Source organism: Octopus sinensis, linkage group LG1 (assembly GCF_006345805.1).
Source record: "Octopus sinensis linkage group LG1, ASM634580v1, whole genome shotgun sequence".
In the NCBI taxonomy this organism is placed as follows: Eukaryota; Metazoa; Mollusca; class Cephalopoda; order Octopoda; family Octopodidae; genus Octopus; species Octopus sinensis.
Genome location: NC_042997.1, coordinates 172969512 through 172985646, shown reverse-complemented (window position 1 = coordinate 172985646; position 16135 = coordinate 172969512). Strand labels below are relative to the sequence as shown.

General features: G+C 35.4%; 1 protein-coding gene across 5 annotated transcripts in view; it reads left to right on the top strand.

Annotated features, from left to right (window-relative positions):
* Positions 1-16135, top strand: part of LOC115210669 (pre-B-cell leukemia transcription factor 1) — a 382335-nt gene that overhangs the window by 264155 nt on the left and 102045 nt on the right. For all 5 annotated transcript variants that reach the window (XR_005001102.1, XM_029779345.1, XM_029779353.1 and 2 more), the window contains exons 2-4: positions 26-276; positions 8567-8757; positions 12219-12354. Coding sequence is in view for 4 of the 5 variants with exons in the window: in XM_029779345.1 (XP_029635205.1) it covers positions 26-276; positions 8567-8757; positions 12219-12354 (578 nt within the window). In the remaining variant the exon portion in view is untranslated. The remainder of the gene's footprint in view (positions 1-25; positions 277-8566; positions 8758-12218; positions 12355-16135) is intronic.

Sequence of the window (16135 nt, the reverse complement as noted above, 5' to 3'; positions counted from 1 at the left end):
TCCTTATCCTTTTCTTCTATTCCAGTTTTAAGTATCCGTGGTACACAAGAAGAAGAACCTGCAGACCCTCAATTAATGAGACTGGATAACATGTTGATTGCTGAAGGTGTTGCAGGGCCTGAGAAAGGAGGTGGCTCATCGGCTGCAGCTAATGCAACAGCGGCTGCATCCAGTGGTCCAGGCCAACCCGACAGCGCGATTGAACATTCAGATTACAGGGCCAAGCTTGCACAAATACGACAGATATATCATACAGAACTTGAAAAATATGAACAGGTAAAGTAGATCCTTGCTTGTAAAAGTTTTGACCAGTTGTAATTTATCATATTAATTATCCTTTCAGTCCCAATTAACCTGTCCTAAATTGCCACTCTCTTAACCAATCCTCTATTGTAAAACACTTAATTACTCAATTATCTTCTGCTGCTAAAACAAGTAGGTTCATATTTAGATTTAAAACATCTCATTTGAAATTTCATTCTTACCTGATTAATATGTCTCAGAAGAGAATTACAACACAGATTCTTCAAGCTGAGGTAACCAGCAGGAAACCTAACGGATAGACCAAGAATAAGATGGTTGGATAATATCCATTGTCTCAGTTGGTCTTGTTCGGGAATCCAGCCAGAAAGTCTAATGATGGTTACCTCTGATGGGACCTAAGGAGAAGCTGCCTGAGGACTTTACTCTCCTGATGCTTGCAGAGAAGATGAATAGATGGATGCACTTGGCTAATAGACTTTAGGTACATCATCATCACCATCATCATCATTTAACGTCCGTTCTCCATGCTAGCATGGGTTGGACGGTTCGACCGGGGATCTGGGAAGCCAGAAGGCTGCACCAGGCTCCAGTCTTATCTGGCAATGTTTCTACAGCTGGATGCCCTTCCTAATGCCAACCACTCCGTGAGTGCGTAGCTATATGATTAAGAAGCTTGCATCTCAACCATGTGTTTTTTTATTGTCATCTTAATGACCTTGGACAAATGTCTTTTATTATAGCCTTAGATTGGCTGATGGTATGTGCGTGAACTTTGGTAGACAGAAACTGTTTGGAAATTATTGTGCACATATGTCTTCTCTGACTCTCTTCATTCACGTTGCTTATGTAGTTGTGACATACATCTACGTCTCTCATAACGTACCCCATGGGCTAGTGGTCTCAGCATTAGAAGGCCTTTTTGAAATTAAAAAAAATACTTTACTTGCAAAAGAAAAAAACATTAAAAAATTAAATCAAGTTAATTTTTTCTTAGAATACTGTCTCATTCAGCTAATTTCAGTATGGAAAATGTACGTATCAATGTGTTGATGGTGACAACGGATATGACTTCATTTTACTAAAAATTTATCTTTTCTTTGTCAAATGCCAGCTTAATAATACCAATAAATATAAAAAGTTGTAGTTATTTTACAAAACTCAGCAAATCTAAAATTAATTAAACTACACAAAAGCAGTCTATTCTTCTTTGAAATATGGTCACAAAAGGGTTAAAATACTGACATAAAAGGAATGAAGTTATAAATCAATATTCAATCAAAAATATTTTGTTTTTATAAACCAGATCCCACCCTCACCTTTTTTATTATTTTCACACACACACACACACACAAATTGCTTGCTCATGGTACTTATTTAGAGAATTGTTGTGGTTTTCCATCATTCTGTTCATGGGCAACGAACGATGTTAAACGATGATCTCAATAAAAGATGGAATGGCCATGGTTAAATTTCTTAGTCAGAACTGACCTGACTATTAAGGTATAAGGTTAAAAACAGGGAGTGTTTCTTACATAATTCTTTTACCATTTTCTTCAGTCGTCAACAACAGTAATTCCAAACAGATTTTCTAGTGAAGAATTTAAATGCTTGAACACTATTGAAAATGTTGTAGAGCTAGTGATAAAGAAATGATAAAAACGTCCAAATTGATAGCCTTGTGACATCAGATAATGATTTCTGGCACCTACTACATAACGCCACTTTCTTGTATTCTTTATTAGCACACAAACAATAATTTCATCATTAATTCATTTGAGAACGCTTGTTCAATTACATTTTCAACCATAAATGCTATTTATTCAGTTACTTGAAAGCAATTGCCCCAAGTTTTACTGTTTCCTTAGTAGTGTCAGACCCATCGGTCATCGTACTTATTGGCTAGCAGGTTACTTTAACAGTAAGCTGCTTACATGCAGATCTAGAAAAGAATTTAAGTGTGTGCATAACCTCTCTTTGAACTCAGCCCTGACTTAATAAGCGTTCTTCTGTTTATCTAGTCATGTATCATACAGCTTTCGATCCACTAATCTTATAGAAACGGTACAGATTTAAGATTTTATTCATCTTAAATCATTAAATTAAATGTGCTGTTATGAATAGCTGCTGCCATTTTGTGAGTTTAGCAATCAAACCAATTGTTGTGGCAGACTTGCATACTTTCTCTCCTATCTTGAAGACATCTAAATTTATCTTAATGATAGCTAAATACTTTTCGCTATTGTAAGAAATATTATATAGCAAGACAAACGTATCAGCTATTTGTGCATGTGCACATGTTTAACTCTGTCTGTCTGTCTGTCTTTCTGTACACATGCACTTGTATACGTACATGCATATACAAATACACACACACACAAACGCATACATGTAATTTACCTAAATATGGATGTTGTGCGTAAGTATATATGTATGAGATTAACGTCGGGAGTGTTGCAAGAATTTATCATCCCTTCTTTAAATGTTCTTTATGCACAAAAGTATGCATATCTTACGCTGGTATGAGATCACAGCAGTGTACCCATGCATTTAACACATACTTGTGCTATTGAAATTTCATTGCAACTGACCTGTTTCAGAACATATATCATCATCCTCATCATGTATCCGTTTTTCTATGTTGATATGGGTTCGGTGGTTTGACTGGAGGTGGTAAGGCCAGTGGGGTGGCACCAGGCTCCATAGTCTGTTTTGGCTTGGTTTATGACTGGATGCCTTTCCTAATGCCAATCACTTTACAGAGTGTAGTGAGTGCTTTTTACATGGCACCAGCACCAACAGGGTCACTAACTTGCAAGACAAACCCCACCACCTCAGCTGGGTGGAAGCGAGTAGTAATGAAGGAGGGTTGGCTTTGTGCCGGTTGATGAGAGATTAGAGGTATTGAGTAGAGATTAGAGGTAGAGTAGCTACATAAATACTCGAGGTGTGGTAGAGAGTAAGATAAAAGGAGTGGCCGAGTCAGTAAGATAAAACATATATATGCACACACAAACACCATAATCCAATCAATAAACATAAAAGGCAAACCAATGAACAAGCATCCTGTTCTCATACTTCCAATCTCTTACACACACACACACACACACACACACACACACATGTATATATATTTGTGTATAGATAGAGGGATAGATAAACAACTTCTTTCAGTCATTGGACTATGATCACGCTGGGGCACTCCCTTGCTCCCTTGAAGGGTTTTAATTAAACAAATCAACTCCATTTTGTTTCTTAAACATGGTACTTATTTTATCAGCCTCTTTTGCTGATCTACTGATTTACAGGAACATAAACAAACCAACACCTGTTAAATGGTGTTGAAGGACAAACATCATAGACAAACATGCACACACGCACACACATACATATATAATCTCCATACCATATAGTCACACATGCATATACATAGTCTAATACACATGCAATCAAAGGAATTGACACTGAACATGTTACTGTCTCTGACAGCAATTTAATACTCTCTGTCTCTTGCTTATCTTGTTTTCTCTTTGTCTCTTTTTATTTATGGCTTCTTCAGCTATCTACCTACTGACCTCTGACACATCCTTACAGGCACACTAACTCCTGTATGTGTATGCACAGTTCTACACACACATGCACACATCCGCATACACGTATAGTGGAGGCACATAGCGTAGTGGTTAGAGCAGCGGACTTGCGGTCGAGGGATCACGGGTTTGAATCTCAGACCAGGCGATGTGTGTGTTTATTAGCGAAACACCTAAGCTCCACGAAGCTCTGGCAGAAGGTAAAGGTGAACTTCTGCCGACTCTTTCGCCACAACTTTCACTCTTTCCTCCTGCATCTTGCAGCTCACCTGCGACGGTGTCTATTTAAATTAAAATAGACACCAAAAGGGAGATGAGTGAAAGAAGGAAGGTGACCAACTGGTTGATAAGATATGGTGGAGAGGGTGAAGGCAAATATAGGCTTTGGGACCACAGCCCTCTCACATATACATTTGTGCAAATACACTAATAATATACATATAATTACGTATGCATACATACATCCACACATATTGTCCACATCTTAATCAGTTTTGATCAAGCAGCTCTAAGTAAAACAAAAAATAAAGTTTCAACTGTGACCTTCACACCCTTATTGATATATCTGTGATTACATTATTTAATCTGTCCTTTCCATTTTGAAGATAGTGTTTAGTTTAATTTGGGAAAGATTTGGTTGCTGTTTCTAGCACTTAAAAAACTCTTTTGTTGGCTCATGTTTTGTATTAGTGTAGCTGTTTCTTGTTTCAACTTAAGTACTTGTTAAGAAATGAACTGTCTTTGAATACTGCACAGTACCAGGGATAAAATCTAGAAGTATACATACTATCAATTTAACCAGCTGCAACAAATATAGTTAAAGATAAATATTATTATATGATGGCTTTGCAATTTTATTCTCTGTTTTCCTTTCATAAATTTTCAAACCATTATTTATAAGTTTCCTAACCTTCGAAATATAAAACTTTTAATAAAAGTATTTGTCAAATTGAAGCAAGTTTAGAATTACAAGATATTTGATTGTGCTTAGCTAACTGCTAATGTTGGGTGGGTATATTCCACTCCGTTGAATTTGGACTGCAGTCGGCACCATTAGAATTTTCTGAAATTGGATATCTGAGATGAGATAATCTATAAGAATAAAAGCACACTAGCTCTATGCTTGAATTGATATAAATTACATTTCATTACCTCTCCCATGAAAGTCACTTCCTATATTCCATTTTAGATATTTCCATGTCATTATTGTCCTAATTACTTTAGATGGTTCTTCTACCATTTCTTACCTTATGCCACCATTCAAACTAAATTCTATCAGATTTTATAACACTAGAATTCCAGCTGACTTTAGGATTTAAGACACTGGGATATGACTGAACCACAAAGTTATGAGTTCAAAACTTGCTGGTGCACCTGGTATTTTATGGTCTTGTTAAATTGAACATTTGTTATTCTGCATAACTGATAGATTCCAGTTCCTTTCCAAAGTAGGTATTTAATTGCAGAATAATCCAAAAGTATTCTTCATATGTATCCCTGATTTAAGACAGCAAGCTGGCAGAATTATTACTGCACTGGGCAAAATGCTTAGGCATTTTGTCGGTACATTCTGAGTTCAAATGCCGCTCGGGTCGACTTTTTCTATTATTCTGGTAGCAACGAGCTACCAGAATTGTTGCTATGCTGAACTGGACAAAATGCTTAGTGGCATTTCTTCTGGCTTTACATTCTAAGTTCAAATTCCACTAAGGCCAGCTTTGCCTTTCATTGTTTCAGGTTCAATGAAATTAATACTGGTTGTGCAATGTAATCAACTACTTACTCCCTTGAAAATTGCTGGCCTTGTGCCAAAAATTAGAAAGAATTATTATTAAGAGGGAAGCTGGCAGAATTTAGGAGTTTATTTCTCTTTTTTACTTTTTTCAGTCATTTGACTGTGGCCATGCTGGAGCACCACCTTTAGTTGAGCAAATCAACCCCAAGACATTCTCTGTAAGCCTAGTACTTATTCTATCAGTCTCTTTTGCCGAACCACTAAGTTACGGTGGCATAAACACTCCAGCATCGGTTATCAAGCGATATTGGGGGGACAAACACAGATACACAAACATATATACATATACACATATATACAACAGGCTTCTTTCAGTTTCCGTCTACCAAACCCACTCACAAGGCTTTGGTCGGCCCGAGGCTATAGTAGAAGACATTTGCCCAAGCTGCTACATTGTGGGACTGAACCCGAAACCATGTGGTTGGTAAGCAAGCTACTTACCACACAGCCACTCCTACACCTATAGTACCTAATTTTGCACTGTTTGAGCCCTCTGGATAGCCACCAGTATAAAGGGAAATAACAATCTCCTCACTGCACAAGGTGGAAATTGAAGTCTGAATTTGAAATCATAAAATACGAAAAGGGTACAGAGAGTTCACATCTAATGATTATAATTGTTTCCTGCTAACGATAATTTTCCACCTTGAAACTATAATAGAAATCACCTGTTTCCTTTCGCAACTTCAACTCCTCTACAAAACTATACCCATCTTCCATCCCTTATGGACATAATTTACCCCTGATTCTTCTATCCTTTCCTTAGGATACATGATTAGTGTGCGATATTTTAGTGCTGTGTTGCACATCTATTATAAGACTGCCCATCACCCCATTCTACATGCTGCAAGTGTGCTCCTGTTAACATATATTAAAATTGCTATTATCTATCATCTTGTAAATTACACCTTCAATCTCAACTATATAATTGCCTTTTATAACTAGATTACTCCTCTTTCTTTCATCTTTTAGTAGTGGGTTTATTTTATAAATTTGTTTATTTACCATTTAATTTCATATAAAAATTATTTTCATTACATCAAAATCTTTCAAGTGTTTAACTTTGCCTTCCTGTAAAAGCCTTCCCACGTGATAATAATGTGATTCTAAAGCATTTTGTATGGTTTGTTGGCATATCTCTCATGTTAATTGAACTGTAACTAATAAACAACATAAAGACCCTTTTTTTTTTCTTCTGTTAACAAGATTAGTTTAGCATGTGCCTCATTATCAAAAGGAGTTATCTGTTAATCTTTTATTCCTCTGGAGTCAGCCAAATCAAGGCACGTGCTGGGTCAATTTAATTGACTAACCTTCTCCCCAATGCCAATGTGAGATATCGTTCCGTATTGCAATTTATTATTATTATCTATTTATTAAGGCTGTGCGCTGGCAGAATCATTAATGTGTCAAACAAAATGCTTAGTTGCATATCATCTGGCTCTCTGCATTTTGTGTTCAAATCCTACTGAGGTCAACTTTGCCTTTTATCTTCTTGGGACTGATAAAATAAAGTACCAGTCAAATACTGGCGTTAATGTAATTAACTTACCCCCTCCCACTAAAAATTGCCAGCCTTGTGGCAAAATCTGTAACCACTACTCTCTATCTATCTGAGTCTTTATTATTTTGTTGAGTACATCCTTTTACTCAGTCTAAATCTCTTGCCATTTCTTCTTTTTGGTGTTTCTGTTTGGGGCTGGAGGGTGTATACTTCATCGTTGGGATCTTTGTGTTGCCCCCAATGTCATGGGGCCATTGAGAGCAATAAAAGAAATCCTTATTTGATAGAGCAACTTACAAACTGCATCATACTGCTTAGCTTACATCACTTTACTATTATTTCACCTAACTGAAAATAGATGTTAGAAAAGAAATAAATGTTCTTTTCCAAAGCTGTTATTTAATTCTGTAACAAGTTGAGCCAAAAGTACTTTGTTCGTATGTACTCAGGGTTTGGCAGAATTGTTGGCACACTGGACAAAATGCTTAGCAGCATTTTGTCCATCTTTCTGAATTCAAATGCCGCCAGGGTCAACTCTGCTTTTCCTCCTTTCAGGGTTGATAAAACAAGTACCAGTCGAGCACTGGTGTTGATGTAATTGATTTTGCTCCCTCTCCAAAAGTTACTGGCCTTGTTTCAAATTTTGAAACCATTATTATTATTAGCTGGCAGATTCGTTAGCATGCTTGATAAAATGCTTAGCAGTATTTCACCTGTCGTTCCGATCTGAGTTCAAATTTGCCAAGGTCGACTTTGCTATTTTTCTTTTCAGGGTCAATAAATTAAGTACCAGTTGAACTCTGGGCTTGATGTAATCAACTCCTCCCCTCCCCAAAATGGCTGCCTTTGTGGCAAAATTTGAAACCATTATTGTTGTTGTTGTTGTTGTTGTTATTATCATTATTATTATTATTATTATTATTAGCTGGCAGAATTGTTAACACACTGAGCGAAATGCTCAGTAGTATTTCACTTGTCACTACGTTCTGAGTTCAAATTCTGCCAAGGTTGACTTTGCCTTTAATCCTTTTGGAGTCGATAAAATAAGCACCAATTGAACACTGGGTTCAATGTAATCGACTTGTCTCCTTCCCCAAAATTTCTGCCCCTTGTAGCAAAATTTTAAACCATTATTATTCAATGGATTTGTCAAATTGTTAGAGTGTCAGAAAAATGCATAGAAGCATTTTCTCTGGTTATTTACCTTAGATGTTCAAATTCCTCTGAGATCAATTTTGCCTTTCATCATTTTGGAGTGGATACAATAAATATCAGTTAAGCACCTTTTTTTTTTCTTAAATTAACACGCATATTTGAAAGCATGAAAAAGTTTTAAAATTTACCCTTATAGTTTTATATGTTTATTTTTTTAAAATTTTATATCTAATTTTCATTATTTTCTTACATCTGTTGCAGGCGTGTAATGAATTTACCAGTCATGTAATAAATTTACTACGGGAGCAAAGTCGCACTCGTCCAATTGCTCCGAAAGAAATAGAACGGATGGTTAGCATAATTCGGAAAAAATTTGCTGCAATTGAGATGCAGTTGAAACAAAGCACATGTGAAGCAGTTATGATATTACGATCCAGATTTTTAGATGCCAGGTTAGAATCTGTGGTGTCTATTATTATTATTTTTATTATTATTATTATCATTATTATTATTATTATCATTATTATCATTATTATTATTTGAAGTAGTCTCTGGTCTTTTTAAAATATATTTTTTCCCTTTTTTTTTTTTTTATTGTATTTGTTGTCATTGGGATTTTTCTTGCCAGAAAATATTTCTGCAAATATGTATTTGCCTACATATTTGGGGGTTTTGTGTGTGTATGTGTATGTATTATTGTTTTGTTTTCATTATTCTGTTTTTATATTGTTCTCCGTGTATATGAAAGGCTTAATTTGACTTTTTTATGTTTTCCTTCATTTTGTGTTTGTGTGTGTTCAGTAGAGTATACACTTCTATTCTTTTTTGCTCTGACTATGTGATGTATGATTGCATTTACATACAAACACATTTAGAGGCTTCTGGCTGTTAATGTTTTGTTTCTTTTGTGGAGACAACCATGAGTGGCTCTACAGAAGTTTGAATGGAGATGTGTTGAGTCAGAAAGTTTTCTCATATGCCATTACAGTTGTCAGTATGCCAAAGCACTGTTGTGTGTGTGTGTATGTGTAGCCATTCTTGTTTGGCTTCATGTCGTCTCTGATTTAAGTAGATTTGTAACCAGAGTCCTTCCAACCATGACCAATCTGTCTTATAGAACATAGTAAGGGCTGATTTGAGTAGACTTGAAATCTATGCTAATAAATGTGAATTTTGTGTATCTGCTTGGCTTCCTTGCTTCTGGACTCACCCCCACTAGAAGTCCATCCCTCAAATGGCACATATTTGTGAGAGTCATAGATTAGTGTTCCATTGTAATTTATTCCAGTTTAATACCAGTTTATAATATCAGTCTAAGATCCAAATAAATACCAGTTTATTTGGATCATAGGTCTTATCTGTATTTGCAAATGTTTAGAAATTACAGACAGTGATTGAAATAGGTGTTGAGGCCCTCCTGCTCTCTCTGTTTGTCTGTGTCTCTCTCTCTTAATGTTAAATAGTGATGATGCTGAACTACACGCTGTGATCAAGAGTTTACTTTGGTCATTATATTGTACTTACCTAAGCATTTTACTCCCTATGGAGCATAGGCCATCAACAACTTTTCTCCTTTGTTCTTGATCCTGGGCTGAGTTCTCTTCTTCTCTTCAACTGGATCCCTGTTTCTCCAACTAACTGTCTCATGTTTTCCTGAGGGAAAACCTTCCTCTGCTATGCCTAGTTGGTTGAGTTTTCATTGGTGCCTCTGTAACTTTTTTAGGGATATCAACACAATGCAAACCCATTTTTGCCTCTGGGAAGATGTAGTCTATATTGGTCTATCATTTGACCTTTCCTGCATAGAAAGTTCTAGAAGGTGCTTTTGCTCCATTGGCATTGCTCTCAGGGTCATCAAGGCACGTAAGCCACCAGAACAAAGGGCTAAACTTCGTGGTAGTCATTATATTGTGCTCCTTTGAAAAGCCTATCTAAATGATAAAAGCAGTGTAAATTTAAAAAAGTAAAAAGATTTTCAGTTTCACTCCCACTTTTGTGGTTGTGGTTTATGTTTATAAGTTCAGATAAAGATCTCATTGAGAGGACTTCAAATCTAAGGCGTTTCAGGTGTGAACATAAACTTCATTTTTGTTTCTCAAGTATGTGTCAAGGACTACATTATCCTGTGTCCTTATCTTTTTATAGGGTAGTGTTATATGAGGGAGATTTGGCTGCTATTTCTAGCAGGGCACACAACCATTTAGAGGCTTTCTCACTGGCTCAAGCATTTTATAGTAGTACGGTTGGTAAGCATAAGGAAGATCATCTAAAACCAATTAAATAAACATATTTTACTAGCATGGAAAAATTAATGCTCTGTGTGTGTGTGTGTGTTTAATTAGTTGATTCTTGTCAAACTTTAAAATTGTGATTGTAATGTGCACATGTTTCTCATCAGAAATTAGTGGCCAAAATCTTTTATTCTTTCCTTAATAGTAACCTTTGGTATTTGATTAGATCAGCTGCTTTATTTATTTATACTTAATCAATGTTATTTTTCAGCAGTTAATTATGTATAAATAATGAGACTATATCGATAGCCACTTCTAATCATATGGTAGCTTTCTGCATTTATATGGATGTACGAGTGTGTGTGTGTGTAAAATTACATATATATGTTTGTTTATTTCAGTCTATGGTGTGACATATCTCAATTGTATTAGCTGTGTTTATATGCATCATTGTACAGATATGCATATATAAGTAATCACTGTTTTCTTTTGCATCCATTTTATCATTTAGTCAAGGATGGGTATTATAAATTGCTTTCTGGATAAAATATTATGTGTATGAGGGTGAAGAAATAACTTAAACTTGCCAGTTAAAAGTCTTTGTATGAAGCTTCCGTAGTTACAATTTACTGCTAGACAAGTGTAGCCTGAGCAGGTTTTAAGTGTATTTACTATAGGTACAGTGAAGCAATGAACCTGGATGATTCTGTCAAAAGTATGACATGAATGTGACTCATCCAACTGTTAATTGATCAAGTATATATAAATAGATAACAGGTGGATAATGTATCAATTCACTACAGCTGTTTCCAACAAATTTTTAATAGAGACATCATAAGAAAAAAGCATTTTCATCAGGTGAATACATGAAACACAACATTCAAAAGCCATGTTAATTATAGTTATGTCCCTTAATATTGAGGTTTATGCTTTTAACTTCTCTGGGGACCAATAAAATAAACTGCCAGTCGAGCACTGGAAGTTGATATAACTGACAATGCACCATCCTCTCAAAACCTCGTGCCTTCTGCTTCAGACATCAAAATCAGAAGGTTCACTTGCGTTAATGTTGAAGTGAATTACATAATGCTAGACTGCCCTATTTTGCCCTGGGTGGCCAGTATGGAAGCCAGGCATTAAATGATGATAATGAGGTAGAAAATATTCTATATATTTTCCTTTACAACACCTGCATATTTTCTTCTCACTTGACGTAACCCTCCTCCTCAATGATTTTTACTACCTGTCTTTTTATAATATCCCCCCCTCTTCATTCATTGCTTTTGTTGTAAATAAAGAACCAATTATTAAAATTTTTTAGTGCTAGAATTAAAAGGACGACAAATAAGACTATCTTATGGCATTTACTTATGTAATTTTTTTTTTTTTTTTTCCATAAGATTTTGAGTTTAAATCCTGCTGTGTTTGTCTATCTTTTCATTTCTCTGAGGTTAGAGTTCAGAAAAGCCAGTCAAGTCCTGAGCAGAGGGTGTCAGGGAGATATAACTGACTATTCCCTGCTTCCTTCCAGCCAAATTTATAGACTTGTCTATATTAGAAAGAAATAGTTCTCTATTAACAGGATATTTATTAAAATCGACATTAATTACCACACCACAGACTATCTTTCCTCACATTCTTTTAACATTTTACCATATTTTTGTTGTTATCCTTCATTTTAGACGGAAAAGAAGAAACTTCAGTAAACAAGCCACAGAAATTCTTAACGAATATTTTTATTCTCACTTGAGCAATCCATATCCTAGTGAAGAAGCAAAAGAAGAACTTGCCAGAAAGTGTGGTATTACAGTATCACAGGTGTGTAAATGCATTTATTTGATTACAGGTGCTTCCTGTTCACTGTTCTTGATTTTTTTTTTAAATTCATATTTTTATTAATATTTTATTTCTTTTTTTTTTATTTCATATACATATGTAAAAACAGTTACTTTGATTTCAGGCAACAGGTGGTGGTATTATTTTTGTTTAAAAGTTAATTAATTACTAGTGTTTTTGCTTTTCTATGCTCTTGAATTGTGTGTATGTATGTATGTGTATTATATATAATGTGTGCATCTATAGTGCATATATATTTATATATGACATATTTATCTATATAACTTTTTCAGCCTTTTCAACAAGTCTTTTCTAATTGTCGATCATTTCTTCACCTGTGACAGTTCTACTGTGTTAGCTGAGCCAAAAATGAAAAACAATAATGTCATTGATAACTTTATAATCATTGGTAGAAATATTTTTTCCACTTGCAATTATAGAATCTGCATTAAACCATGAAAGAAACTGTTGTTGACCTCCAGGTCGGGTCTGTTCAAGCAGATCTATAATTAAAGACATCATAAGCAAAGATGTGGTTGTGTGGGAAGAAGTTTACTTCCCAACCACATGGTTCTAGGTTCAATCTCTCTGTATGGCATCTTGGGCAAGTATCATCTACTAAAGCCCGAACCCACCAAAACCTTGTGAGTGGATTTGGTAGCTGAGAGAAGTCTGTCTTGTCTTGTGTGTGTGTGTTGCTAAGTAGGCCATGGAGTTTTTATCATTCCAGAATTGATAAGAATGAAATTCCACTTAGCTACTGAAGTAGATTTTATCAACTAATTCATGGCATAGTAACTATTTATTGTTAGGGATTTGCAGAATTTTTTATTGGCTTCCCTGTATACTATTTCCAATAGTAAACTTGTCTGGAATCCAGACATCAGAAGAAAGCCACCAAGCAGATAGGTATGGCAGCTGAAACTAGCTTAGGTTGGCTGTGGTTGACAAGAGACCATTATTTATATACCATTAATAATGATCAGTAATTAAACAGATAATACTGCTCATGTATATATGATAATTTTTTTTCTCTAGCTTTTTTCTTGAAACTGTTTTTGCCGATTCATTCAATTAACTATGACACCATTATTCCATGCAAATTAGGCCTTCAGTCTTTACAAAAAAAATAATAAATATTGAGTCATTAGCATTTCAGTTACTCTGTCAAATATAATATTAATTCATTCACATTGTTTTGAATTAATCATGCTGGATGGTTGGTGTTAGGAAAGGCATCCAGCTGTAAAACCCTGCCAAAACAGACACAAGTTTGGTGCAGGCTCCTGCCTGACCAGTTCTTGTCAAACCATCCAACCCATGCCAGCGTTGAAGGTAGACATTAAACAATGATGATGATAATATTTCATAGCTGTGGGTTTTAGTGATTTGAATTTATTTTTAGAATGATAGATCTGGCCAGTTTGAACATAGAACAAAAAGAATTTTGGGGGTTGAACATGGCCAGTTTAAATGCCAGTGGGACTAATGACAGCAGCACCAGAAGGGCACTAGACAAAATGCCTTTCTCCTTGTATACTTTTACAACTGCCACCCATCTTCTTTGTTTTATTATCACTCATTTCTGTTCACATTTTTATACCTTGAGGGCCCTCTTCGACACCTCGACAGCACCATGTATTGAGTTCTATCCCTTTATGTTCTAAATTCAAATCCCAGTGAAGCCAACTTTTCCATCCACCCATCTGAGGTTCAAAATATATATATGGCAGTCAAGTTGGAGAGTAATTAAATCGACTACATTTCTGCCAAAATTGTGTGGCCTTATATCTGTGTTGGAAACCAGAATTATTATCATATTTTCTGTGATATTGCAGGAATATTTTCTTAGTTTATAAATCATCCAAAGTGCAATATTGGTATAAGAATAGGGGCTTTTTTTTATGTTCATTTGGAAAATATAATTGAAGTTAAACAGTACCTGATACATATGTGTGGAAGTAATGATGAAAGTATATGTGTGTAAGAGAGGTCAATATATTTAATAGTTTATCTGAAATATCAAATATGGTTTTGTGTAGATTTGTAGTTGTGTGTAGTTATACCGTTATATGTTGCTATGTGTGGTTGTGGCTATATGTCTTTAAGTGTTTTATCTTCAATGTGTCCAAATACTATGGGTACAACTGAAGAAGTTAAGCTTCCTAAAACCAACTTGGTAGCAACAGTTAAGTAGATCCTCCTCGAATCTATCAAGCACACAATAGCCAGAGGTTACTTGATTTTTTCAGAGCTGGTGATTAGACTTGTAGAAAATATACTTCACTCTAAACATACATGCTCTTGCTCAGTCATGTTTTCACAAAGTAGAACATGACTATGTTGCAAATATGATGAATCTGAATGCTATTACACACACACACATGTATGTATGCATAAATATGTATGGGTATATATATATGAATATTTGAATCTATGATATGTATATATGTGTGTGTTTATATACACATACATGCATAAATGTGTGTGTGTGTGTGTATATATATATATATATGTATATGTCTGCCTATCTGTCTATCAATAGATAGACAGACAGTAAACAGTTGTATGGAAAGATGACAGTGGAACATACAGAAAACTAAAAAAGACACAAAAGACATAGACATGCTCACTCCTCATCAGTTAGCAACCAAAAATCTTCACAATTTCAATACCTTTATGATTTTCAGTATGTGTTTGTGTGTGTACACACACACACACACACACACACACACATACAGGGAGAGAGATATAGAGAGCAAGAGCTAAAAATTGCAAATGTTTCAGTTTCTGTACCAGTGGTGTGAATATAAGATGATCATGAGAGCCATGTTGTATAGTGAATATTGAAGTTACCAAGAAAGTTGATTTTTGGCTGGAGTGAGGTGAGTGGCAGAAACGTTAGCACGCCAGGCGAAATGCTTAGCGGTATTTCGTCTGCGTTACGTTGTGAGTTCAAATTCCGCTGAGGATGACTTTGCCTTTCATCCTTTCAGGGTCGATAAATTAAGTACCAGTTACGCACTGGGGTCGATATAATTGACTTAATACCTATGTCTGTCCATGTTTGTCCCCTCTATGTTTAGCCCCTTGTGGGTAATAAAGAAATAGGTATCCTTGACTGAAGGTAAGTTATGATCAAAGAGTTGTTGGGGATTGAAGATGAGGGGCTAAGGATGGATAAAAAAATATGAGAGATGGCTTCTTGCTGTAGAGGAACTACACGACTACTTACATTTTAGAAGAGAGGGTGAGAGCGATTGAATGATAGGATCTAGAGTAGACAGGAGAAGGACAAGAGAGGGATGATGTTGGTTGAATTGCAGGAGTAGGTGGGAAAATAGAAGCAGGCTTAGTGCATGATGGTGGTGAGGAATGTATAGTGGTGTGTGTGGGGATAATTGTTGACTCATTGGGGAAATGGTCAATGGAAGTGTGGATAGAGTGAACAGTATTAATGGATGGATGAAGAGTGGATATTGTGTTCAAATTCTACAAGTGTACACTTTGGCTCCTTATCCTTTCAGGGCCAATAAGTAAGTACCAGTTGTGTACTGAACTACACTCTACTCATCTTCCCTACTTCCACCTGTAATTTTTTTGTCTTTTACCAGTACAAGCCAATGTGAGAAACCATTATCATTCTATATTTTACAAAAAAAAAAAGATAAAAAATGCTGTATTTATTTCCCTTTCACCTCCTATCTTTGGTATTTATTTTGCTATGACTAAATACTGGAATTTCTTTATTAAAAACTATTTA